Consider the following 23,405-nt stretch of genomic DNA (forward strand, 5'->3'; position numbering starts at 1 on the left):
ATCATTTCATGTGCATAATTTTTTGCCTGCATTTATCTCTGTACCATGCATATGCCTGGTGGCCATGGAGGTAAGAAGAGGCACTGCATCCCTTGGACTGGAGTTCTAGATGGCTGCAAACCACAATGTGGGTACTTGGAACCAAACCCAGTTCCGACAAGTGCTCTTAGCCGCTGAGGCACCCTCTGCAGCACCCAGAGTCAGACAGATGAGTGCAAACAAGAGTAGAACAAGACACACTGTGAATCGAACCCTTTCTAAGCTCTGCATTTTTATTTTGTATTTTATTTGAGACAGGGTTATCATGACGAAGCCCTGACTGGCTAGAACTGTCTGTGCAGACAGTAGAGTTAATATCAAAGAATCAGGTGTTCACAGCGCGTCAGCTGACTGGGGAAGTTGAGGCATCAGCTGGAATTCCAGGCTGAGCTTTCTCTCCATAGCTGTGGACAAGCAGTGGGAAGCTCTGTGGGAAGCACTCCCCCTTCCTGCTATTCTTAAGGGCTTTTTCACTCTTGGGCAGTTCTGCCATTTTCTTCTCTTCCTGTGTCTGAGTTAGAGGGCCCACCCTACCCCAGACAAAGGGTGTTGGAGGGCACTGAGACAAACAGGCCTGGGTCTCAAATATGAGGGGGGCATCCATACTTCCAGAGCCAGCTTCTCTGTATGGGCAAGCAGCACATGTCCATTTACCAACATATGAACAACTACGGTGTGGTGAAACATTTATGCTCCGAGTTGGATCCCTAGAACACACATGGTAGGAGAGGACCAGCTCCACACGGCTGTTCTCTCATCTCCACCTGTGGGGCTACATACATCACACACACACACACACACACACACACACACACACACTAATACAATCTTAAAAGAACCCTCATGCCAAGCCTGGTGCATGCCTTTAGTCCCCGCATGAAGGATGCTGAGACGGGCAGATCTTTGAACTCGAGGCCAGCCTGGTCTACAGAGCAAGTGCCAGGACATCCAGGGCTACACAGAGAAACCCTGTCTCGAAAAACCAACCAATAAACAATTAATTAAGCCCGTAAGTCCCTTGGCTCCTGGGGAGCAACTCTGCCCAGGGAAAGTCGGACAAAAAAGAAGTTCCGAGTTAACTGTCCTTTTCAAAGTCTTCAGGTGAGAAGGAGCAGGATAGGTGGAGTTTTCCCTACTGACACTGTAGGTAGCTCCTGACAAGACAGTTGAAACAAAAGGCTGGCTGGAGAGAGAGCTCAGTGGTTAGGACCGCTTTCTGCACCGGTTTGGTTCCCAGCACCCACAGGGTGGTTCCCAACCACCCGTAACTACAGTTCCAGGGCATCTGACACCCGCTTCTGACCTCCGCAGGCAGCACGTGGTACACATGCACACACGCAGGCAAGGTGTCCACACACAGCACCAGGGCGCCCAGCGCCTTTGCAGCCACACACCTCTGAGACGCCCCCGCCTAGGCCAGCGAGGGCGGGGCCGACCCCAGGATGGACCAGTCAGCGCCCCGGGGGCGGGCAGAGGGGCGGGGCAAGGCTTGCATTGGCTAGTCACAGGCGGGGGGCGGCGCGCGAGGGGTCCGGGCCGCCGGAGCGGGAGACCCGGGCCTGCTTGGCGGCCGGGGGCGGGGCCTCGAGCTCGGGGGCGGGGCCGCGCTCTCCCCGCCTCTCCCTCCTCCCCTCCCTCTCCCGGCCCCGCGCCCCCTCACCCGTGGCGGCCGCTACGCTGGCCGCGCTCCAGCGAAATGAGGTAGGCAGCGAGTTTGGCGTCGCTCCAGCCGCTGCGCCGTCTCAGGTCCACCCAGGGGCCGTGCGCCTCGCCCAGGTACACGCGCCGCACGTCGTACTTCTTCCGGGACTCGAGCCTCCTCCGGGCCCGGTCCGACTCTGTGAGCCGCGGCCGGCCCCGCGCCTTTCGGCCCGCCGCGCCCTCTTCTGCCGCCGCCTCCCCGCCTGCGCCCGCCTCCGCCTCCGCCCCGGGCTCTGGAGCCCGCTCCGCCATCCCCCCCACCCTGGTTACCGGCCTCCCCCGTTGTTAGGAGCCCCGACCGGAAGTGGCGCGCCTAGTCCGCGCCGCCGGGAGATTTCTCACAGGTTCTTCACTGCCCGCGGCGCCAAACGGGGACAGCTAGCCGGAGCTGCGCATGCGCGGGCCAGAGGTACACTCCAGTTACCCTGCTCCTTGGGAAGTGGAGGCTGCAGGATCCGGGAGCTCAAGGTTATCCTCCGCTGTCTCCTGAATTCTAGAGCATAACCCTACCTTAAAGGTTTTTTACAAAAGACCAGTAAGATGACCGCGGGGAAGAGCGATTGCCGCCAAACCCGACAATCCCAGTTCCATTTGCGGGACTCAAAAGGGTGGAAAGCCAGAACCGACTCCGGCAAGTACGACCGCCACACACCCCTCCCACACATAAATACATAAAGGGAATTTTTAAAAGGATAAATAACAAAGGAGGGTCCCAGGACGGTCAAGCCAGACGAGCTCATGCATAACATCTTAAGGGAAGCCACATGGCCAGGGCAGAGGTTTTTATTTTGTCCATATTATTTTGTACCAGTTCAGTCTCTTGCTTCATGCCAGCTCAGACTCAACCCTGACCCTGCTGCTGCTGTGCCTGAGGGGCCTCATCTTCCTCCTGGCCCTTGGGAGGACCGTGGGGAGGGGATTGTTCCTCCAGCCTTGAGGTTGTCATCAGCTCCCCCGTGGACCTGGCCAGGCGAAATACCACGGGGACCTGTGCCAGCGCTGGGTTGGTCTCCTGCAGGCCCTGGATCCACTTGGCCAGTGTTGCCTGGTCATGGGCGCCAGCCATGCACATGGCGAAGACGGGGCCTTCTGTAACTGTTGGGAGAGAGCGGTTGGTGCCTCACCACCCTGAGGTTCCCTGACCTCCCGCTGATGAGCATCTCCACGCATTCACAGAGCAGCAGCTCCATACAGGTTCTACATTTTACCTGGGCCATGCCACCTGCTTCTTCAGACAGTATCAGGAAGCTGACCTTGACCCCAAACCTGGAGACTGCCATGTACCTCCCCTCAACTCCCCCTGTTGCTCGAAACTCAAATAGTCTTTCAATAAAAAGCTCAGAACCAGCCGGGAAGTGGTGGTGCACACCTTTAATCCCAGCACTCGGGAGGCAGAGCCAGGCGGATCTCTGTGAGTTCGAGGCCAGCCTGGGCTACCAAGTGAGTTCTAGGATAGGCGCAAAGCTACACAGAGAAACCCTGTCTTGAAAAACAAAACAAAACAAAACAAAAAAAAAAAAAAAAAAAAAAAAAAAAAGCTCAGAACCAGTTATTAGGGTAAATGCTGAAAGATGAGAGAGACCAAGGAACAAGCCACTGCCATGTCTCACCTCGCGAACTCCATGAATCCTGAGTCCTCACCTGAAAGGCTCCAGCTGAACGAGCCTCTAGCTGAAAGGGACGCTTCTGCCGAAAAGCCTTTAGTTTTTGTCTCCTCACACTTTACCAGCCATCAACTCCTGGGATGAAAGGCGTGTGTGCTTCCCAGTACTGGCATTAAAGGCGTGTGCCACCACTGCCCCTGGCTCTGTTTCTCTCCTAGACTGAGTCAATCTCATGTAATCCAGGGTGGCTTTGAATTCACAGAGATCCAGACGGCTCTCTGCCTCCTGAGTGCTAGGATTAAAGGTGTGTGCCACCACTGCCTGGCCTCTCTGTTTAATCTAGTGGTTTGTTCTGTTCTCTGGTCTTCAGGTAAATTATATTGGGGTGCACAGTATACCACCACACCCCCAAATGTAACTTGGCTGTTCCCTACTGACCCGAGGCTTGCATCTGTCCCGACTATGTCACTAGTCAGTATAGAATGCTCCATAAAAGATATCAGGGGCGGGGCCAAGGAGGACAGGTCCCTCGGGCACCTGACCGCCTGGAGACGGGGAATGGCAGTGTCCCAGCCCGAGGTCCTGAGGCCACTGAACAGGCTGTGCTGTGTTGAGTCCTGCTTTACCTTCATCCACGTCAAACTCGTAGTTGTCCCAACCGCTCCTTGAATACTCCAGGTCCAGCTGCATTGGGTAGTAGAGATTCCACTCTTCTGGGATTTCTTCTTCTTTCTGCCTCAGGCAAGAGAGAGCAAGCAGGATCAGAGGCCAGAACACAGAACCCCAGCTCCTCATCTGAGCCTTCAGGACAGTGCTAGCCTGCCTCTCCCCCTCCCCCCTTTCTGAGACAGAATCTCTAGTCCTGGCTAATCTGAAACTCACTCTGTAGACCAGGCTGGCCTTGAACTCACAGAGACCTGCCTGCCTCTGCCTCTGCCTCCAGAGTGCTGGAATTAAAGATATGTGCCACTATGTCTTCCTTATTTTTTTTTAAATTAACATTTATTTATGCACACCCTTGTGTAACTCAGGACAACTTGTAGGAGTCAGTTCTTTCCTTCCGCCATGTGGGTTCTGGGATGGGACTCACCTCTTCCTCAGTGGGTGGCAGATCAGCTCTCAGGATGTGATAATAGACACACTTATGGTGCAGCCAGAGAGGGAAGGGGCCCTCCACAAAAACAGGCTTGGATGGGTTGTGGCGGGCCAGGGCAGCTTGCTGATCAGGACTCTGGATTCCTGGTGTGGAGATGAGAACCTATTGATGTCTTAGCAGCAAAAGGCCCAGGGAGTCATTCAACGGGCCCAGAGGAATCTGGCAGAGACTGGGACAGACTGGGGCCTTACCTACAATGTAGGGCTGGGTGGGATCTGTGCCTGTCAAGTCACTGGGCAAAGACATCTGCAAAGAACAGCAGGGGTGCAAGATTGTGACTCCCCAGCATCTACAGGGGAGCCAGAGAAAGCAAAGGGAAAGAAGATGCCAGCAAATTCTGAACAGTTGTGCCAGATCCCCTACATGTTCCTCTTTTTTTGTAGCCAGTTTGGTCGGAGCTGCCAACACGGAGCCCATCCTGAAGGGGCCTTGGAGCCATCCAGCTATGTTCAGCCTGCAGTGACCTCACCCAAGTCACTGCACCTTTGTAGCTCAGTTGACTCATGTGCAGAAGTGACAGTAGCCGTTCTTCAGATGGCACCAAGACCTTGAACCTGGCCGGGACTTGGCTCAGTTGGTGAGTGCTTGCCTAGCATAATGCATCAAGACAAGTTTCTCTTTTTTGTCACAGTACTAGGAAAGGAACTCAAGCCTTGAACAAGGAAGGCAGGTGCCCTACCCACAAGCCCTGCCCTCACTAGGGGATGAGGCAGAGGCTCTTTTGTGTAGCCCTGGCTGACACAGAACTCACTATGTAGCCCAGGCTGGCCTTGAATTCAGAACGATCCACCTGCCTCTACTTCCCAAGTGCTGGGATTACACCTGGCATCTCTTTTCTTTATAAAGTACCCAGCCTCCAGTATTTTGTTAGAGAAACAAGAGGGGACTAATATACCCCGCACAGGATATTTTGTGATGGCTAAACAGACTAAGACAGGTTCAAGTGTGGTAATGCAGAAGGGCTTGAGCATTGTCAGAATACCAGGTGAGTGAAGGAGAGCCCAGCCAGGGTTGGCAGCTGTAGGACCCAACAAGAATGCATACCTGGTAGACAGTGACCTTGGCACTGAGGTCAGGTTCCATATGTCGCAGGCCTAGCCTGGCCAGGTCCAAAGGGTCCTGGGGCAGATCTCGGGGCACAGGGTAGGGGTTGATATTCTTGAATCGGGTGAGCCACAGCTTCATCCGCAGGAACTTGAGCATGGGGTAACTTTTGCGTCCAAATATCTGAGTCAGCAGGAACTCTGTCTCTGCGTTGGGCATGACTCCTGTGCTGGGCAGAGCCAGATAGAGCCTCAGAGAGGCAAGGCACAGTTAGACAGAGAGTGAAGTCAGGAGAGACAGCAGGAGGGAGAAGAGAATTAAAGGGAATTCATTTTTCATATTTTTTTTTCTTATTTTGAGACAGGATCTGACTATCTGTGCGGCCCTGGCTGGCCTGGAACTCTGTATGTAGAACAGAGATCGCCTATCTCTGCCTTCCAGAGCCGGGATTAAAGGTGTGCGCCACCACACCACACCCAGCCCATCAGGGTTGGTTTTATTTGAGCAGGGGCTGGGGCTAGGTTGCAGCCAAGTAGAGTGGTGGTCTGGCATACACAGCTCCAGGCTTGATCTTACCATATAAAAGAGCACAGTGGCACATGCCTATAATTGTACTCAGAACGTGAGAAATAGCAGTTAGGATCATGGACTGCATCACCTTTAACTCCAGGTCCAGGGTACCCAACACTGTCTTCGGACTTCTGTGGGCATGTGCACTCACACACTCACTGATACGCAGCATACATATGACTAAAAGTAAATCTTAGAAAAAACCCACAGAATAAAAAGCAAAGCAGCTGGGCACAGCAGCACATGCCCCTAGTCCTAACACTCAGTTTGAGGCCAGCTGGTCTACAGAGAGTTCCAAGACAGCCACAAACAAACAAACAAAAAACCCAGACAAACAAAACCAAAACCAAAAGAAAAATCAAAGCAAAACTTATGTAGTGGAGGACAAGCTTGAATGCCTACGTGCACCGCCTCCCCCCACGACCCCCAAGAGCTGGGATGACAGGCGTGCCCCTGAGGTTGTTGGAAACTGGGGACCAGCCTTGGAGTACCCCAGTAAGTCCCCCTCCAACTCCGCTACAGCCCTAGGCCCAGTAATTCTAAGAAGAGCCTGGGAGAGGAAGAGGAGGGGGAGAGGCTGAGACAGAAGGGGAGCGGGGGGCGGGCTGGGCCCACGCTCTCACCGTGCCGCTCCATCTGCTCTAGGACGGCAATCCCACACTCCTGCTGCCGTGGATAGTGGACGAAGATGCGCTGGATGACGTTGCGGGGCCGGAAGACCTCCTTGGGGAAGACATCCAGCAGCAAGTTGTACACTGACAGGTCCCGCTCCACTCCGAACTCGGGCATCTTGCGCAACGCTAGGTAGATGAAGTCCACGTGGCCGCGCTTGCGCACGCTGTGCTCCCCAAAGCTGCGTACTGCACGTAAGAAGCTTGCCTTGTCCTGCTCCCCATATGACGACGGCTTGAACAGTTCTTCATGGCCAGCTGGGACCTTGACGGGCTTCCTCTGGGGCTCGGGAGGTTGAGGAACCAACCACGTCTCATCCTTGTGCGTTACTGCGCTGCAGTGGAGGCCTCGGGGGGCCTGGAGGGACACCTGGGAGGGTATGGAGGGACACTTTAGCTTTTCTGGCAGAGGTGCCCGGGATATCATGGAGGGCCTCTGACGAGCTTTGATACGGTGGCTGCTAACCCTAGCTTAGGTACCATGACAAAGTACAGTGCCACATGGTGGCACACACCTGAAATTCCAACCCCCAGGAGGCTATGGCAGGAGAATTGAGATCTCAAGGCTTGCTTTGAAAGACCCTAACCCTTCAGGCTTACACCCCTCAAGCCCCGGGAAATAAGGAACTAAAAAGAAAACTAGTTCCAAGGGCAACCTGACTCAGCCATTACTCAACCACCCCTGTAACAATGTAACAATGTAAAGAGATTTCTGTTAAGAGATGTGCTCAACTGTGACTGGGATAGTTGCAGGTGTTCCAGAAGGACCACTGTGACCTTTGTGTAAACTCCACTCCCGCCTTGATACCCCCCTTGAGGTTTCAGGAAGAATGTGCATGTGGACGTGACTGTACCCACTCTGTATCAGACCATGATCTTGTGAAATGAAATTGTATGGGAACTGTAATCTTATGGCTTTTGTGGGTTTTTCCTTTAAAAGCCCCCATGGGGCTGCAGTAAGATGCGACTCTTGCTCTCTGGAGCTGAGTTTGCCTGACTGTACAGCCGCATTAATAAACACCTCGTGCTGTTGCATCAACTGGACTGGAGTCTGGGTTCTTGGGGCGCCCACTTGAGACCCTAGACTTTGGGGTCTAACAGCTTGAACCACACATCATATTCTAAGGCCATTTGGTATTCCATTTGTCTCTCTCTCTCTCTCTCTCTCTCTCTCTCTCTCTCTCTCTCTCTCAAAAAATACACCCTCTGTTGTGGTTTGAATGACTTCTGATTATTAATCCTTTGGGATTTGGAGTCTTGCTGGAGGAAGTGTGTCCCTGGAGGTGGCTTTGAAGATTTATAGCTTCAACCAATTTTCAGTTCATTCTCTGCTTCCTATGTGTGCTTGAGATGTAACCTCAGCAACCTGCTCTGGCCACCGGCTGCCAGGCCTCCCGTCATGGACTCACCCTCTGTGACTTAAGCCCAAAACCTTTAAGTCGCTTTGGTCACTGCACTGCAGGACAGCAATGCAGAATAACTGATGGGGGTCGTCACCAGGACAGGCAGGCCAAGGACCACCAGAACTCCCGTGGCCTGATCCTGAGAGGGTGCGTGTAAAGCCCAGGCCTTCCCCCTCTACTCATGAATGCCTGGCCTCTGGTTACCTGAGCAAAGGGAGCTCCTGAGAGGGCAGTCCTGCAGATGCCTCCCCAGCCCCTGGAGAGGCCTCGAGCCAGCAGGCTGGCCTGGACCCAGCTCATGCCTCTGCAAATTCAGCCACCAACCTAGTCAAGAGAAGTTGAGACAGCATTAGCCTGGCCACACACCTGTAAGACAGGGCATCAGTGTGACAGAGCACAATTCAGTCTGAAGAGCCTAGTCTATCAAGCCCCACGTGTTTATTTTTGTTTGATTTTGTTGTTTTTGAGATAAGAGTATCATATAGCCCAGGCTTGCTTCAGATTTACTATGTAGCCAAGGATGGCCTTAAACTCCTCCTCCACTTTCCAAGTGCTGAGACTTCAGGTGTGAGCCCCCAAGCCTGATAGTTTTTTAAATTATATTTATTGATTTAGTGTGTGTGTGTGTGTGTGTGTGTGTGTGTGTGTGTGTGTGCCTGCCTCATGCATACACTGTACGTGCTCTTGTGTGGAGGTTAGGGAATAGCATGGAGAGTTGGTTCTCTCTCCCACCATGTGGTCTTAAGGTTGAACTCAGGTTTCCAGGCTTGGTAAGTACCTTTATACAATGAGTCATCTCACTGGCTCATACCTGGCAGTTTTTCTTTTTCTTTTATTTATTCATTCATTCATTCATTCATTCATTCATTCATTCATTCATTCATTCATGCATTCTGAGACAGGGTTTCTCTGTATAGACCAGGCTGGCCTCGAACTCATGGGGATCCACCTGCTTCTGCCTCCCACCATGTGGTCTTAGGGTTGAACTCAGGTTTCCAGGCTTGGCAAGTACCTTTATACAATGAGTCATCTCATTGGCTCATACCTGGCAGTTTTTCTTTTTCTTTCATTCATTCATTCATTCATTCATTCATTCATTTATTTATTTATTTATTTATTTATTTATTTATTTATTTATTTTCCCAAGACAGGGTTTCTCTGTATAGACCAGGCTGGCCTCGAACTCATGGGGACCACCTGCTTCTGCCCCCCAAGTGCTGGGACTAAAGGTGTATGCCACCCCCACCCTACACTCCCCTTCATTATTTTTCTAAAGATTTGTCTATTTATTTTGTGTGTATCTGTACAAAGGTGTAGAGGCCACATTACTTTTGTGGAGGCCAGAGGACAACTTTTCAGTAGTCTCCTACTGTATGAATGCCAAGAATCTGACGTTTTAAAAACTTTTAATTACTTTTATTTTTAATTTATGTGTATGGGTGTTTTGCCTGCATGTATGTCTATATACTACATGTATGCCTAGTGCCTGTGGAGGCCAGAAGAGGGTGCTGAATCCCTGGAATTGAGATGGTTGTGAGCTACCACGTGAGTGCTGAGAATCAAGCCCTGGAAAAGCTCTTAATGGCTGAGCTATTTCTCCACTCTCCAGGCCCCCCACACCCTTTTTGAGACAGGGTCTTACTAGGTGGCCCTGGCTAGCCACGATGCTCTCCAGACTAGGCTGGCCTCAAACCTCACAGAGCTCCCTCATCTCTGCCTCTCAAGGATTGGAATTAACAGCATGCAGCACCAGTTTTTCAGACAGTCTTTCACTAAACTGGGAGCTCACCAGGTCAGCTAGAGTTCACCAGGGCTGACCAGTGAGCCCAAGGACCCCTCTTTCTCTGCCTCCTCCACCTTTAAAAGGAAAAGAAAAAAGGCTTGCACACAGCAGTTAAGAGAGGGGCTCAGAAGAAAGTAGGGTCCATCTGACCTTTTAAAAAAACCTTATTTGTGCATTCCTGAGCGTGTGTATACAGATGTGCCTGACACCAACCAGCACAGAGGACCACTTGCAGAATTCAGGTTTCTCCTTATACCACGTGAGTCCTGGGGACTGAACTCAGGTCCTCAGGCTTAGTAGCAAGCATCTTTACCTACTGAGCCATCTCAGTGTGTCGTGTCGTCCGTCCGTCCGTCCGTTCCACCCCCCCACCCCACCCCCGCCTGGTTTTCTGGCACAGGGTTTCTCTGTGTAACCCTGGCTGTCCTTGAACTCCCTCTGTAGACCATGCTGGCCTTGAGCTCATGGGCCTGCCTGCCTTTGCCTCCTGAGTGCTGGGCTTAAAAGGCTAGCTGCCTGGCATCTTTTTTTTGTTTTTTTTTTTTTTTTTTTTTTTTTTTTGTTTTTTGTTTTTTTTTAGCTTAAAAACAAAACAATTTTTTTTGGATATGTATGAATATTTTGCCTGTGTGTATGTATGTATTTATGTATGTGCATCACATCACCAGTGCCTGGTGCCTGCAGAAGTCAGAGGGGGCTTTGGAGCCTCTGGAACTGGAGTTACAGATGGTTGTGAGCCACAATGTGGAGCCGGGGATTGAGCTCCGGCTTGGAGCTTAGACTTGGCAGCAAGCACTTCTACCCAGCGAGCCGGCCCACCAGCCCCATCTCTTCTCACCCTGTGTCCTTAAGACAGAACTCAGGTGGTCAGGCTGAGGCAAGTACTTTATCGACTGAGCTGTCTCCATGGCTACTGCTGGAAGCTCTGGTACAACACTGAGAAGTGGCCAGACTGCACACCCTTGTCGGGATCCTGAACTCTGGCAAAAGAATCTAGTCTCTCACTGGGCGTGGGGGCGCATGGCTTTAATCCCAGCACTCAGGAGGCAGAGGCAGGCGGATCTCTGAGTTGGAGTTCAGCTGTGGAGGGCACAGAGTGGATGTGTTAACACCTGGTAATATTCGCTAGTCTGTAAAGCCAGCCCTCGTGGAATCCCCCAATCCTGAGCATTGTCTCAGTCAACAGAGCCCATCCTCCTGAAGGAGGTGCTGTGTACTTTGCAAAAGAGTTCGCAATTATGCTTATTCCTCCCTGGCCCCGGACTCCTTCCTAAGTTCTGTTTCTTAGTCAATAGAACCCACCCTTCTGCTTATTACGAACCCTTCCTCCCTGGGCCCTTGTCCTGAGCCCTGCTCTCAGTCAATAGAACCCATTTCTGTGGGAAAGGTCACAGGGGCTTTGCTATAGAGATGCACTTTGCAAGGGAGTTTCTTTCTGTGTGGCTATGCCTAAAGATTTGTTGTGGTAATTGTCACGTGATATGCTAACTTTTCCCCAAAGTTTTACTGTGTTTAAATGTACAAGCAATGAACCACTTGGCATTAGACTCCAGAAATTCGGACCCAGCACCAGCTAGGTTGTGCTGACCTAAGTTTCATTCTCAACCTCATCCAAATCATCCTGCTCTTGGTTGTGACACTTGCAGGGGCCCCCACAGCCAGCCTGTTCTACACAGTGAGACCCTGTCTCAAACAAATAAAAAAAGTAAGAGTGTTGGGTTTTATAATATAATAAATTTTATAAATAATCATGTAATTTTGGGGTTTTGATCTATTAGTGTATTACATTATTTTTCAGATACTAAACTACCCTTGCATTTTGGAGATAAATTCTCTTAGCCATGATATAGAATCCTCTTTGTATGTTTGCAAACCCACTGCAAGAGAACTTTACAGCTGTATTCAGGAGGCACTGGTCTGCAGTTTTCTTAGGGCACTGTGGGGTTTTGGTGTCAGGGTATCCAGGCCTCAGAGAACATGTTAGGAAGAGTTTAGGTCATCCTTGCCAGCACTCAAACTGGATACATAGCAAGTATGAAGCCAGCCTGGGCTACATGAGAACCTGCCTCAAAAAACAGGGAAAGAAAACCAAAAACCCAGGAAACTGTAACAAAACAAAAACCACCTTGGGAGCTAACAGGGTGGCCCAGCTGGTAAAGGTTGTTGCTGCCAGGTCTGAGAGCTGGAGTTCCACCCCTGGAACCCGGGGTGGGGAAAGAACTGGCTCCCACCAGTTGTCCTCTGACCTCCACTGGCGCACACATGTACACACACACACACACACACACACACACACACACACAGACAGACAGACAGACACACACACACACACACACACACACACACACACACACACACACACACACACACACACGGTCTAGTTGAGCCAGGCACGGTAATGCTCTTTTAATCCCTAACATTCAGGAGGCAGAAGCAGGCAGATCTCAGTGAGTTCCAGGCCAACTAGGGCTACATAGTGAGAACTTACTTAAGAAAATAACAACCCTTTCTCAGGTACCTCCCATCGGTACCCAAGATCTCACTCCAGCTTCCTGCTCTTTTATCACTGAAGCTACACCTAAGCCATGTCTACACACTGACTCCTTCCTCACCGACTTGATGACTGCCCTAGTCATGTAAGTAACACCAGTCCAAACTGGTGTGTTCAACACCTTGAAGAAGCCACACCATGACTTCAATGTCAATTTCTCCTAAGTGGGGTGTTGACTTGCTTGATTTTTCCTAAGTAGCGGATAGTGAAGTCCCCTCCCCCACAGCCCTTTGTTAACATCCTTGGTTTTCTTCCTGGCATCCAGGCCTGTTGCTCAGCCAATCAACGAGACCTCTCAATGTCTGCAGTGTGCAAAGCTGAAGGTGCACACAGATGCTCTGGGAGCACAAAACATGCAGATTCAGTCTTAGCGGTGGAAACGTGTTTGCACATCTGACAAACTTCGGGGTGAGAGCTCAGCTAGCGGTCTGAGGAAATGTAACTGGACTAGACTTGGGCAGTGATTCCAGTACAGATCACTGGACTACAGATCCAGTACAGATCACTGAACTATAGATCCAGTACAGATCACTGGACTATAGATCCAGTACAGATCACTGGACTATAAATCCAGTACAGATCTGGCCTACTCCAGTGAGCTGCTGGGGGCATGGTTCAGAGGTAAGTACCTGCCTAGACTCCCCCAGTGAGGGGCTGGGGTGTGGCTCAGTGGTAGAGCCCCTGCCTAGACTCCCCCAGTGAGGGGCTGGGGTGTGGCTCAGTGGTAGAGCCCCTGCCTAGACTCCCCCAGTGAGGGGCTGGGGTGTGGCTCAGTGGTAGAGACCCTGCCTAGAATTCCCCCAGTAAGGGGCTGGGGTGTGGCTCAGTGGTAGAGACCCTGCCTAGAATCCCCAGTGAGGGGCTGGGGTGTGGCTCAGCGAGAGGACACTTGCTTGGCATACAGTTAGATAAGAAGAATCGAAACCTTGGCTTTGCAAATTGTGTTCCAGGACCTGTAAAGTGCGGATTCTAACTCAACCTGCTTTGTGAGAATCTGCATTGTCAAGGCCACAGGTGGCAAGGCCACAGGTGGCTCCTACATGGAAGAGTAGTGACTGCTTACACTCATGGTTCCCTAAAGCTTTCACCTCCATAACGAAATATAACATTGGTACAAACCAGCCGTCTCAAGCTCCATTCACGGACGCCAACTGACAATACCTTTGTGTAGTGTGCTTCTCTGGAGGTCAGCCAGGGCCACCACCCTTCCTAGTTATTCAAGCCACACAGTAGGAGTCGTTTAGAGTCCGCCATGGCTCCATCAGTCTGTCAGATAGTCCAGGAGACGGTTCCCAAGTCTCCCCCTTTGGCACACCAGTCCCCCGCTGGCTTTCCTGCACACCAGTCCACACTAGGCTTTCCCGAACACCAGTCCACACTAGGCTTTCCCGCACACCAGTCCACGCTAGGCTTTCCTGCACACCAGTCCCCCACACTAGGCTTTCCCGCACACCAGTCCACGCTAGGCTTTCCTGCACACCAGTCCACACTAGGCTTTCCCGCACACCAGTCCCCCGCTTGCTTTCCTGCACACCAGTCCACGCTAGGCTTTCCTGCACACCAGTCCCCCCTAGGCTTTCCTGCACACCAGTCCCCCCTAGGCTTTCCTGCACACCAGTCCACGCTGGGCTTTCCTGCACACCAGTCCACGCTGGGCTTTCCCTCACACCAGTCCACACTAGGCTTTCCCGCACACCAGTCCCCCACACTAGGCTTTCCCGCACACCAGTCCACGCTAGGCTTTCCCGCACACCAGTCCCCCACACTAGGCTTTCCCGCACACCAGTCCACACTGGGCTTTCCCGCACACCAGTCCACGCTAGGCTTTCCCACACACCAGTCCACACTAGGCTTTCCCACACACCAGTCCACACTGGGCTTTCCCGCACACCAGTCCACGCTAGGCTTTCCCACACACCAGTCCCCCCTAGGCTTTCCCGCACACCAGTCCCCCCTAGGCTTTCCCGCACACCAGTCCACACTAGGCTTTCCCGCACACCAGTCCCCCCTAGGCTTTCCCGCACACCAGTCCACACTAGGCTTTCCCGCACACCAGTCCACGCTAGGCTTTCCCGCACACCAGTCCCCCCTAGGCTTTCCCGCACACCAGTCCACACTAGGCTTTCCCGCACACCAGTCCACACTAGGCTTTCCCGCACACCAGTCCACACTAGGCTTTCCTGCACACCGGTCCCCCACACTAGGCTTTCCCGCACACCAGTCCACGCTAGGCTTTCCCGCACACCAGTCCCCCCTAGGCTTTCCCGCACACCAGTCCACTCTCTCCTGGCCCGCAGGCTTCTTCCCTCCTCCACTGCAGAAGAGAGCTCTAACTCTGTAAACCAGGTGGGCAGAAAGATGGCTGTTGATAACATGCGCTCCCTGAAAGTATGGGGACCTGAGTTTGACCCCCAGCGCCCACATAAAAAGCCAGGTAAGGTGACACACACTTGCAGTCCCAACACTGGAGAAGCAGAGACAGGCAGCTCCCTAGCTGGCTGGCCAGCCTAGTCAGCGAGCTACAGTGAAGACCTTGTCTCAAAGCACAAGGTGGACAGCTACTGAGGAGCAACATCCACGGTTGACATTTGCCTGCACACGTGTGCATACGTGTACATGCACTAACATACATTCATGCACCCACACACGAACACACAAACGTGCTGGGTGTGGTGGCACACGCCTGTAATCCCAGCGCTTGGGAGACACAGGCAGGCAGATCTCTTGAGTTTGAGGCCAGCCTGATCTACACACACAGGGCAAGTTCCAGACCAGCCAGGGCTGCGTAGTCAGACTCTGCCTAATAAATAAATAAACTAATTAATAAAATCAGACTCGAGACAAGCATTCTGGCTGTAAAGTCAGCACTGTGGAGTCTGAGGCAGGAGGGTTGCATCTAGTATCAGACCAGCAGGTCTTAATTAGTGAGGTCTATGGCAGTCCTGAGCTACAGTGAGGTCCTGTCTAAAATATACATAAATAAGAGCCGGGAGAGATGATTCAGCTGAGAAGGCACTTGCCACTGGAACAATGCAAGCCGAAAGACCTGAGTTCAATCCCCGGAACCGGCATAAAATGTATAGATAAGACTCCATAGCTGTCCTCTGATCTCCACCATGCACCATGGCAAAGCCCCCATAACCAGAATAAAAACTTCACAGTAAATAAAGATCAGAATGGAGGCTGTCCTGAACTCACCCTATCGCTTCTAGCTACAGCCACATTGTTTCTGGAACAAGACAAGTTTATTGGTTCCACAGGGTTTGAACTTGTTTTACCCTCTGCCTACTGCTTACTGTCTCGGTGCATGCCTGTAACCAGAAGGCTGAAGCAGGAAGATCACGAGTTCGAGGCCAGCTTGGGATACATAAAGTCTTGTTTCAGGGAAAAATACACTGCTTGCAACAATCACTATTTGAAATCACGAGATGCCCTGTTCCGTTTGTGATTTGTTCAATAACTGGCTGTTTTAGATAATAACTTTTAAAAAAAATCTGTTTTTCTCATTGCTATGTCTCCATCAGTGGGACAGTGTACATGGTAAGTGTCAACACCGACCAACTGAGTGCGGACAAGCAGATAAACCTGAACAGCGAGGAGCGTGAATGTGCGTGTGTATGCGGGCTGCCACGGCTGCAGGTCCCGGAGAGACGGGAAGCCGCAGCTTCCGATGCCTGTCTCCCCGCCGACGTGCTGAGCGGCCCGAGCCGGCTGCGGTCGGTCGCACCTGCGAAACCGGGGCGCCGGGCAGCCGCTCCTCGCACGTCGCCAAGCCTGCACCCCAAAGGTCACCCTGAGGCCGAGGAGAAGGCCGTCCTCCCAGCTCTACCAGGCCTGGACGTGGACGCCCCGAACCCCAGACTGTCCCATCGTCCTCCCACGCGCGACCCACCTACTCACGCGGGCTGCCGCGGAACCCAGCCGGCTCGGAGGCACCGCTGGGAGCCGTCATGGTGAGCCAAGGAGCTTCCGGTTTCGGGCCGAAGGCGACAGCCAATCAGAAGAGCCTGTGGCGATAGGCCCCGCCCTCAGGAAGAGACTCGCCAATGGGAAGGAGGGAGGACACCGATGCCGCCGCAGGGGAGCAGGCCGTGTCCCCCACCGACTGCCCGAGCCTGGAGGCCTGGGGTCCCTGCGGCGGCGGAGGCGCTGGACCTGGGGGCCACGGAGTCATGCCATCCAGTTTTCTCACCTGAGGGGTCATGGCAAATTGTTGTTACGGACAAAATATTGTTAGGGACCTGAAGTACCACGTGTTCCGACAGACCTTGAGCTCACTTCCGCTCCCCAAGTGCTGGGATTAACGGCACGTGCCAATGCACCTGGCCACTAGATTATTTTTAGGACAAGGTCTTATGTAGCCCAGGTTAGCCTCAAACGGGATATGTAGCTAAGAAATGGAAGAAGGAGGGAAGGGAAAGGAATGAGCAAGCCCAGCATATGCCTGCCATCCCAGAGGTGGAGGCAGGAGAACCAGCAGTTCACAGTCATCCTTAAGACCCTGTCTCCATAAAAAAGGGCAGAGACTTAATCCGAGTATGGAGTTTTGAGGTGATACCTTCGAGAGGTGATTAGAACTACAGCTTGGTCCACCTATCCGTGTCCAGTCCAGCTAGGGCTACAGAATGAGAAAGCCTGTGTCAGACTGTGTGGGTCGGGAGGGCCCAGAGGACAGGTCCACGGTGCCTGTCTCTTGTCATGTGATGCTCTGCACTTACCGTGCACTCTGCCAGAAACACGGCATCAGCCAGCGTGGAGCCTCTGAACCTCCAGAACTGTCCACTAAGCTGAATGAACCCTTCTTTATAACGCCACCCACCCTCAGGCATTTCATCACAGTAGCATAAAACAGCAATACACCCAGCCAACGCAGAGGTAGACCTGGGGCCTCGAGTTCTCGGTGCCCACCCCTTAATGCCTAGTTTTGTTTCTGTGACCCTTGGGACTATGGTTTCTGCCTTACTTACTGCTTAAGTAGGTGGGCTCTGGCTGAATGAGACCAGGGGTCAGCTTCAGTCACTCCTATTGTCTTTGCCTTCGATGGTTAAGTTCTTAAAAGATTTATTATGCTTGACTATGAATTCCTGACTGGCCTGGAACTCACTATGTAGACCAAGCTGGCCTTGAACTCACTGAGGTCCACCTACCTCCAGAGTGCTCTAACTAAAGGCCTGTGCCACCATGCCCAGCTAGTTTTATTATTTTTATTTATGTGCTTGTGCGTGTGTCTGAGTGTGGGTATGTGCACTGTGTGCAGTGCCCGCAATGGCCAGAAGAGGGCATCAGATCTGAAACTGGAGTTACAGGTGGGTGTGAACTGCCTGCCACATGGGTTCTGGGAACAAAACTTGCTTTTGCTAGCACTGAAGACACATGCTACATGTAAATGCAGACAAAACACTCATACACATAAAATTTTAAGCCGGGCGGTGGTGGCACACGCCTTTAATCCCAGCACTCGGGAGGCCGAGGCAGGTAGATCTCTTTGAGTTTGAGACCAGCCTGGTCTACAGAGCAAGATCCAGGACAGGCACCAAACTACACAGAGAAACCCTGTCTCGAAAACAAACAAACAAACAAAAAATTTTAAAATGAGTAAAGGCTTAAAAAAGAAAAAGTACCACGGGCTTAAGATGTAGTTCAGTGGTAGAGTGCTTACTTAGCAAACACAAGTCCCTCAGTTCTCATTACCACCATAAAAAAAAAAGTCCTGGGGCTGGAGAGATGGCTCAGAAGTTAAGAGCACTGACTGCTCTTCCAGAGGTCCTGAGTTCAATTCCCAGCACCACATGGTGGCTCATGACCATCTGTAATGAGATCTGGCGCCCTCTTCTGTATACATAATAAATAAATAAGTCTTTTAAAAACAACAAGTCCCAGGTCACTGATGTGGTGATTTGCATTTTTGTCATCTGCAACCGAGCCACCCCCTCCACACCCCGAGACCTGAGTCTCATTCCTGGAGCCCAAACACTGGAAGGGGTAACAGCCTCCCACATGTGTGTCCTGGCTTGTGCTTGGGTGCACACGCAGTAAATAAATGTAATAAAAAATTTAAGAACAAACAAAAAGGGCCAGGGAATGAGCCCCGAGCAGTTGATTTAAACAAGTGCCTTCACTGGGCACCTGTCTCCTCTGTGTCAATCGGGTGTGGTGCAGTATGTGTGAGTGTCCCTCTTTGTCATGCAGTCCTTGGATTAATGCTAGAAAAACGGTGGAGAGTGTTGGCAGACATCCTGGCAGCCAGAGGACCACGGTTCACATCACGAGCCATGAGTCATAGTGACATCACATGCCCTGGGTATGATGTACACAGAAGGCACACTGTCACCTCTCTGGTATCCTTCCCAAAAAGCTTCAGTTGGATCAGGGCCAAATTATGAGACCATCTAAATTCAAAGTCACTGCTGAGGAGTTGGCACAGGGGTCAGGCTCACAAATGACTGAAGGCAGCAGCTACTGGAGACTCTAAAGAGGTGTGGAACTAATGCAAGGATCTTGGCTCCTGAACTAGACAAAGGACATGAGCAAACAACCCCCGAACTCTGAAGCAGTCCAAATGAAGCATTTGGCTCAGCAGATAAAGAAGCTTTTCTGAGCTGGGCATGGTGGTGCACACCTGTAATCCTCAGAGTTAGGACGCTGAGGCAGGAGGTTTGTGAGTTTGAGGCCAGCCTGGACTACATAATGAGATCCTCAACCAACTAGCTAAACAAATGAACCAAAAAGTTTATTTATTTATTTATTTATTTATTTATTTATTTATTTTGGTTTTTTGAGACAGGGTTTCTCTGTGTAGCTTTGCACCTTTCCTGGATCTCACTCAGTAGACAAGGCTGGCCTTGAACTCACAGAGATCCACCTGTCTGTGCCTCTCGAGTGCTAGGATTAAAGGCATGTGCCACATGCCCAGCTGCCATACTTAGTTTTGACATGGGTTCTGGGGAGTCAATTCAGCTCCTCATCCTTGTATAAGTGCCTTTACCCACTAAGCCAGCTGAGAGGGTAAAGGCACTTGCCACCAAGACTGATGACCCAAGTTCCATTCCTAGGACCCCATGATGGAAGGAGAGACTTCTGAAAGTTGTCTTCTGACCTCCCCACGTATTGGCAGTCATGTGTGCACACACATAAACAAACAAACAAACAAATGTTTAAAAAAAAAATTAAAACAAGCAGACCCAGGAAGAACTATGTCTGCGCCCACCCCAGCAGGCAGGCAAGGTGCAGAAAGGTGTCCGGAGTCAGGGTGGACGTGCTGACTGCACGCTGACGTGCAGTGCCGTCACTCGGAAGCCTATCGGAAGCCTAAAGCAGAAGGACCAAAAGTTCATCCTTAGTTACACACTGAGTTCTTCTTAAAAAATGTCTGGGCTTGTTTATTTATTTGGGTGAGGTCCCTTGTGTCTTGGTGTGAATGTGGAGGTCAGAGGACCCTGCACACATCTGTCCTCTCCTGTGGGTTCTCAGGCTTTTACCACTGAGTTCTCAAGAACCTTTTACCACTGAGCCATGTGAATGCCCCTCCCCCCCCCATATTGAGTTCTCGATCAGCTTAGGCTACCTGAAACCTGTATTAAAAAAAAAAAAAAATCATGCCCGCAGCAGTGGCGCACGCCTTTAACCCCAGCACTCGGGAGGCCAAGCCAGGCGGATCTCTGTGAGTTCAAGGCCAGCCTGGTCTACAGAGCGAGATCCAGGACAGGCACCAAAACTACACAGAGAAACCCTGTCTTGAAATAACAAAAAAACAAACAACCGCCCCCCCCAAAAAAAAAGGGAAAAAAAATCAAACCATGGGAGCTGGAAAGATGGCTCAGCAGTTAAGAGCACTGACTGCTCTTCCAGAGGTCCTGAGTTCAATTCCCAGCAACCACATGGTGGCTCACAATCATCTATAATGAGATCTGGAGCCCTCTTAGGGTGTGCAGACATACATGCAAATAGAGCACTCATATACATAAAATACATTTAAAAAAATCAAACCAGAATAAAACCAACCTGTGTAAGGCTCTGCAGTCCGTAAGTACTGGTGCACACCTGTCTTAGTGTTCTGTTGCTGGGAAGATACACCACGCCCAAGGCAACTTATAACGGAAAGTGGGGCTCACAGTTCCAGAGGGTGAGTCCACGACCATCATTGCTGCCAGCCGCAGGAAAACGTAATGGAATCCAGCTACTATCACAAAAGGTACTACTTGGAAAAGTCAAGGAATACTCCAAAGGTCAAGCTGTGGCTTAAGAAGTCTTGGTGATATTTTAGCATTTATGCTAAAATATATATGTGCTAAATATATATGCTAAATATATATATATGATATATGATATATATATATGTTAGCTGGTTCCTAAAATGATTTTCTTGCATGCTTCCAAGAACTCCTAACAGTGTATTTATCTAAATGCCTATCAAGCATCCAAGGCCATATGAAACACCTGTCTCCTAGGTCAGGCGGATAGCTTTATTTCTTGTGCAATTTGGGTGAGACCCTCCTTTCTTACAACCTTACTAACTTTATAGACCCCTACCTTCTTACCTAACCACTTCCCAGAATGTAGACTGAGCACATAGACCCCCTTTTTCATACACTAACCGGTCATTATCACTCAGCTGACCTCCTCTTTACCACTCCCATTTTCAGGTCATAAAAGAAAGCCTGGTGGTCACTGCCTGAGGAAAATTCTTACCTGCCTTTATGACCCCATAGAATTCAAGCCTGGTGACCTCGCTTGACCAGGGGATTGCTATTGCTTGGGTTTATAACTGGACTCCTGAGAGACTTGGGTAGAACTTAAAGAGACAAGAACGGAGAGGGATAAGGAGGATTTTGACCAGAGAGAACGTGTGGATGAGATGGAAGATGAGGAAGAGTCAGATGGGGAAGTACTAGCTGGGTAAGAACAAGATGAAAAGGACCTAGATGAGGCAGAATTAAGACGAGAGAATTAAAATAGAACTTAGAGGGAGCAGTAGATAAATAGAGAAATCGGGCATGAAAGGAGCCAGACATGAGAACAGAACTGAAGCTGTGTAGATAGGATGTTATCCCAGAAGAATTAAAGTGAATGGACTAAAGAGCTGGGTGTGCTGAGATTTTATTTCCTGAAAATAGTCCTCGCCATTAGTAGTTCTCTCTCCTGAGCCCCTGGCATGTATAATATTAAGACTGGTCCCTCCAATATCATACAAGACATCGCGGCAGGGAGCGTGGCGGCAGGCAGGCTGGCATGGTGCTGGAGCGGTAGCTGAGAGCGGACATCTGAACGTTGGAGTTGGAGGACTATAGTCTTGGTCTAACAACGGACTTTGGAAACCTCAAAGCCCACCTGTAGTGACACTCCTCCTCTAACAAGGCCACACCTCCAATCATTCCCAAACAGTCCACCAACTGGGGACAAGCTCTCAAACATGTGAGCCTATGGGGCCGTTCTCATTCACACCACCACAGCCCCCCAGAGGGCAGAAAGAGTTTCGCGTTTGCCACTGCACTGAGGCACCTCCGTCTGGCTGCAGCTGAGTGCCTGCTGGGCCCACGTTTGTCTCCGTGTTCCCAGCCGATGGGTCCTAGGGTGGCATGACCACAGCAGTAAAGGTCCCTGCATCAGCTGTCACTCTTCACACCTTCCCTGGGCACGACTGAGAAGGAAGACAGCCTGGGTCTGAAGCCGAGGAGTTTTATCATGAAATCTCTGAAAATTGCTCACTCCGGTCAACAGCGGCATCGTCTCTCTCCTCCGTGTTGTTTGCTGTCAGAATCTCACTTTGTCAGTGTGATAGTCACCAGGTGTGATAGCTTGGCTACACAGAGAGTTCAAAACCAGTCCGAGCTACATGAATGAGACCCTATCTCAAAAATAAATAAATAAATAAATAAATAAATAAATAAATAAATAAATAAATAAAAATAAAATAAATGCCAGCAAGCAGTTCTGATGATTTGTGTTTGATCCCCTCCCTAGACCTCACAACAGGAGAGAACTGACTCCCACAAGTTGTTCCCTGACTCATTGTGTGTTATATAAAATAATTGTAATTAAAAATTAAAATACAGGCAGGTGTGCAATCCCAGCCCTCAAGAGATAAATGCAGGAGGATCAGAAGTTCAAGGTTATCCTCAGCTTCATAGAAAGTTGAAGGCCAGCCTGGGCTATAGGAGACTATCTCAGAAATTAAAATGAAACTAAATACAATTAACTTTCTCTGCTCTTTTAGACAGGGTCTCACAGTAGCCCTACCTGGCCTGTAACTCACTATGGAGACCAAACTGGTCGTAAACTCACAGAGATCCACCTGCCTCTGCCTCTTAAACAGTACTTGCTTTCTCCCAATAATTTCCCGGAAAACCTCACTGCTGCCCATGAGACTAACAGATATAGGATGCTCTAGAAAAAGGGCAGCCAGAGGTCGTGACCCAGTCCCTTTGGGTGTTCCCCCAGGGGCTCTTCCAGGGAGGGCGGAATGGGGACACACAAGGCGCTCTCACTGTGTGGTCCCGAAGGCACTGGGGAGAGGCACCCTCACTTGGTGTGCGGTTAAGCACCCCCATGTCAAAAGGGGGTGAGTGTGAGACCCAGATCTTCCACTTTTCCTGCATTTAGGCATGCAACCTACGACCTTACACACGCTCTACAAGTACCCACCACTGATCTGCAGCCCCAGTCAGCCTTCCTTATTTATGTATTTTTTGTTTGTTTTTATGAGACAGAGTTTGACGTAGTCCGTGCTGGCTTGGAGCACTGAACTACTGATCCTCCTGCCTCCACCTCCCAATAGCTGGATGGGGTTCCAGGCCTTGGAGAGGGCACCTCGCTTGTTCAGAGCTGGGGATGGAACCCAAAACCCCACGCCGACTTAGCAAGCCCCCTGTGAACAGCACAGAACC

General features: G+C 50.9%; 2 protein-coding genes and 1 long non-coding RNA gene across 5 annotated transcripts in view; 1 reads left to right on the forward strand and 2 right to left on the reverse strand.

Annotated features, from left to right (window-relative positions):
* The window catches only part of Znf653 (zinc finger protein 653), a 17,898-nt gene extending 15,520 nt beyond the window's left edge, over positions 1-2,378 (reverse strand). For both annotated transcript variants that reach the window (XM_006982358.4, XM_006982357.4), the window contains exon 1: positions 1,700-2,378. In XM_006982358.4, the coding sequence (XP_006982420.1) occupies positions 1,700-1,992 (293 nt within the window). In that variant the 5' untranslated portion in view covers positions 1,993-2,378. The remainder of the gene's footprint in view (positions 1-1,699) is intronic.
* On the forward strand, positions 1,601-7,949 carry LOC121830763 (uncharacterized). The gene is made up of 3 exons (XR_013052644.1): positions 1,601-1,740; positions 4,884-5,077; positions 6,760-7,949. It is a non-coding gene; the product is annotated as an uncharacterized LOC121830763 (long non-coding RNA).
* Ecsit (ECSIT signaling integrator) lies at positions 2,508-22,247 on the reverse strand. 2 transcript variants are annotated; one of them, XM_006982360.4, is made up of 9 exons: positions 20,524-22,247; positions 16,423-16,714; positions 8,393-8,512; positions 6,738-7,155; positions 5,545-5,768; positions 4,692-4,746; positions 4,435-4,583; positions 3,971-4,076; positions 2,508-2,835 (listed from the first exon to the last, which is right to left on the reverse strand). In XM_006982360.4, the coding sequence occupies exons 3-9, from the start codon at positions 8,486-8,488 to the stop codon at positions 2,582-2,584; spliced, it is 1,302 nt and encodes a 433-aa protein (XP_006982422.1). In that variant the 5' UTR covers positions 8,489-8,512; positions 16,423-16,714; positions 20,524-22,247; the 3' UTR covers positions 2,508-2,581. The 2 variants fall into 2 exon arrangements, with proteins under 2 accessions (XP_006982422.1, XP_006982421.1); XM_006982359.4 differs by having other exon boundaries at positions 16,415-16,714; positions 20,524-21,122.
* Positions 22,248-23,405: the final 1,158 nt, after the last annotated feature.

The sequence above is a fragment of the Peromyscus maniculatus genome, chromosome 7 (genome assembly GCF_049852395.1).
Source record: "Peromyscus maniculatus bairdii isolate BWxNUB_F1_BW_parent chromosome 7, HU_Pman_BW_mat_3.1, whole genome shotgun sequence".
NCBI classification, from domain to species: domain Eukaryota; kingdom Metazoa; phylum Chordata; class Mammalia; order Rodentia; family Cricetidae; genus Peromyscus; species Peromyscus maniculatus.